A 3232-nucleotide genomic window follows, 5' to 3' on the forward strand; every position below is an offset into this window, starting at 1 on the left:
TAATGATAGCAGTTTAGTGATGGTAGTGATAGCAGTTTAGTGATGGTGGTAGTAGTAGTAATGATGATGGTAATGATAGCTGTTTAGTGATGGTGGTAGTAGTAGTAGTAGTAATGATGATGGTAATGATAGCAGTTTAGTGATGGTGGTAGTAGTAGTAATGATGATGGTAATGATAGCAGTTTAGTGATGGTGGTAGTAGTAGAGGGATGAGAGAGAGAGAGAGAGAGAGAGAGAGAGGGATGAGAGAGAGAGAGAGGGAGAGAGAGGATGAGAGAGGGGGGATGAGAGAGAGAGAGGGATGAGAGAGAGAGAGAGGAGAGAGAGAGAGGGGGGATGAGAGAGAAAGAGAGGGAGAGAGAGGGATGAGAGAGAGAGAGGGATGAGAGAGAGAGAGAGGGAGAGAGAGAGAGGGGGGATGAGAGAGAAAGAGAGAGAGAGATAATTGAATTTGAAATCATTCTAAGTACTGTAACAGGTTTTCTATGGGCCTCCAGCAGTTCTACCATGATGTCACAATGCCCCTATCATAAACCAGGAGTCATCAGGTTCTAAAACAACAGTGTTCGGGGCTCAAGGCTGTCTGTCACCAAGAGCAGCCGGACAGCAGGTCGCACTGTACGCACTGATGGAAGTCTACGGATCCTTGCGACCTTGCCCCTCTGGATTCTTACCGACCCTGACCACCATGAGAGACAGCTACAAGGGCTTCACTGCCACGCAGCTTCAGACACAGCACGTCAGCTTCGACCTAACGGGAAGCGGGAAGTCCAAACCCAGGCTGGTCTCTGTTCAGCGGAAATCCACGGAGCCGTTCGAGACCCACTGGGAAGGGGAGCAGCTCATTAGGATGCCGCGTCTCAAACCGACCCCGGTGGCCATGTGTCAGATCACCCGGGAAGATTGGCTGCGCGCCAACAACGTAAACTACCGGCGCTTGGAGAGCAGCAGGCGGCATGCGGAAAGCTTCTGGCGCGAGACCTCCCGGTTGATCCAGAGTAAAGAGCAGCTGACTCGGCGAACGCAGTCTGACAGCTCCCGGTGGATCGGTAAACGGATAACGGAAATCTCGTTCTGGCGGAGCGAGCTGGGGTTCGAGCTCGAGCAGCTTCTCCGGGACACGGAGAGGCTACGTCAGGTCAAGTTCCGGTTGGACAGGGCCTTAAAAGAGACCGACGGCCCACTGCAGGTGAGAGAATGACAGAAAGATGATTGATAAAAATGAATTAGATAATTTATCAACTTATTGATTAGGAGTTTCTGAGGATAATGAGATACTACGGTGATGGGTGTCTTGGCATCTTCTTCTTCAACGTTTGTATTACAATTCCGGTTTGAAAAGCCCTGTGTTCTGTAAGATAATGGAAGAGCTGGTTAAGCTGTAGAACTAGTAACCTAGCAGTAAATATACAACTTGGTCTGTATTCAAAATTGCACATAGAATTCCCTATATATACTAGTGCACCAGCCTAAATAAGGAATAGGGTGTTATTTGTTACACCATTAAACATATGATTGGGATCGATAGTGTCTACAGTAAAGAGAACCAGACTGGCACCCAGGCTAGAGTCTACAGTAAAGAGAACCAGACTGGCACCCAGGCTAGAGTCTACAGTAAAGAGAACCAGACTGGCACCCAGGCTAGAGTCTACTGTAAAGAGAACCAGACTGGCACCCAGGCTAGAGTCTACTGTAAAGAGAACAGAACCAGACTGGCACCCAGGCTAGAGTCTACTGTAAAGAGAACCAGACTGGCACCCAGGCTAGTGTCTACAGTAAAGAGAACCAGACTGGCACCCAGGCTAGAGTCTACTGTAAACAGAACCAGACTGGCACCCAGGCTAGAGTCTACTGTAAAGAGAACCAGACTGGCACCCAGGCTAGAGTCTACAGTAAAGAGAACCAGACTGGCACCCAGGCTAGAGTCTACAGTAAAGAGAACCAGACTGGCACCCAGGCTAGAGTCTACTGTAAACAGAACCAGACTGGCACCCAGGCTAGAGTCTACAGTAAACAGAACCAGACTGGCACCCAGGCTAGAGTCTACTGTAAAGAGAACCAGACTGGCACCCAGGCTAGAGTCTACTGTAAAGAGAACCAGACTGGCACCCAGGCTAGAGTCTACTGTAAAGAGAACCAGACTGGCACCCAGGCTAGAGTCTACTGTAAGAGAACCAGACTGGCACCCAGGCTAGAGTCTACTGTAAAGAGAACCAGACTGGCACCCAGGCTAGAGTCTACAGTAAAGAGAACCAGACTGGCACCCAGGCTAGAGTCTACTGTAAAGAGAACCAGACTGGCACCCAGGCTAGAGTCTACTGTAAAGAGAACCAGACTGGCACCCAGGCTAGAGTCTACTGTAAAGAGAACCAGACTGGCACCCAGGCTAGAGTCTACTGTAAAGAGAACCAGACTGGCACCCAGGCTAGAGTCTACTGTAAAGAGAACCAGACGGGCACCCAGGCTAGAGTCTACAGTAAGAGAACCAGACTGGCACCCAGGCTAGAGTCTACAGTAAAGAGAACCAGACTGGCACCCAGGCTAGAGTCTACAGTAAAGAGAACCAGACTGGCACCCAGGCTAGAGTCTACAGTAAAGAGAACCAGACTGGCACCCAGGCTAGAGTCTACTGTAAAGAGAACCAGCCTGGCACCCAGGCTAGAGTCTACAGTAAAGAGAACCAGACTGGCACCCAGGCTAGAGTCTACTGTAAAGAGAACCAGACTGGCACCCAGGCTAGAGTCTACTGTAAAGAGAACCAGACTGGCACCCAGGCTAGAGTCTACAGTAAAGAGAACCAGACTGGCACCCAGGCTAGAGTCTACAGTAAAGAGAACCAGACTGGCACCCAGGCTAGAGTCTACTGTAAAGAGAACAGAACCAGACTGGCACCCAGGCTAGAGTCTACTGTAAAGAGAACCAGACTGGCACCCAGGCTAGAGTCTACAGTAAAGAGAACCAGACTGGCACCCAGGCTAGAGTCTACTGTAAAGAGAACCAGACTGGCACCCAGGCTAGAGTCTACTGTAAAGAGAACCAGACGGGCACCCAGGCTAGAGTCTACAGTAAAGAGAACCAGACTGGCACCCAGGCTAGAGTCTACAGTAAAGAGAACCAGACTGGCACCCAGGCTAGAGTCTACAGTAAAGAGAACCAGACTGGCACCCAGGCTAGAGTCTACAGTAAAGAGAACCAGACTGGCACCCAGGCTAGAGTCTACTGTAAAGAGAAC

The 3232-nt window shown here is 50.0% G+C and overlaps 1 protein-coding gene across 1 annotated transcript in view; it reads left to right on the plus strand.

Moving 5' to 3' along the window:
• Nucleotides 1-628: 628 nt before the first annotated feature.
• LOC115182228 (tektin-3-like) overlaps nucleotides 629-3232 on the plus strand; it is a gene marked incomplete at its 3' end in the record, with an annotated part of 5854 nt that continues 3250 nt past the window's right edge. Inside the window, exon 1 of the mRNA XM_029743852.1 lies at nucleotides 629-1189. Within this exon, the coding sequence (XP_029599712.1) occupies nucleotides 629-1189 (561 nt within the window). The remainder of the gene's footprint in view (nucleotides 1190-3232) is intronic.

Source organism: Salmo trutta, unplaced genomic scaffold (genome assembly GCF_901001165.1).
Source record: "Salmo trutta unplaced genomic scaffold, fSalTru1.1, whole genome shotgun sequence".
Lineage (NCBI taxonomy): Eukaryota > Metazoa > Chordata > Actinopteri > Salmoniformes > Salmonidae > Salmo > Salmo trutta.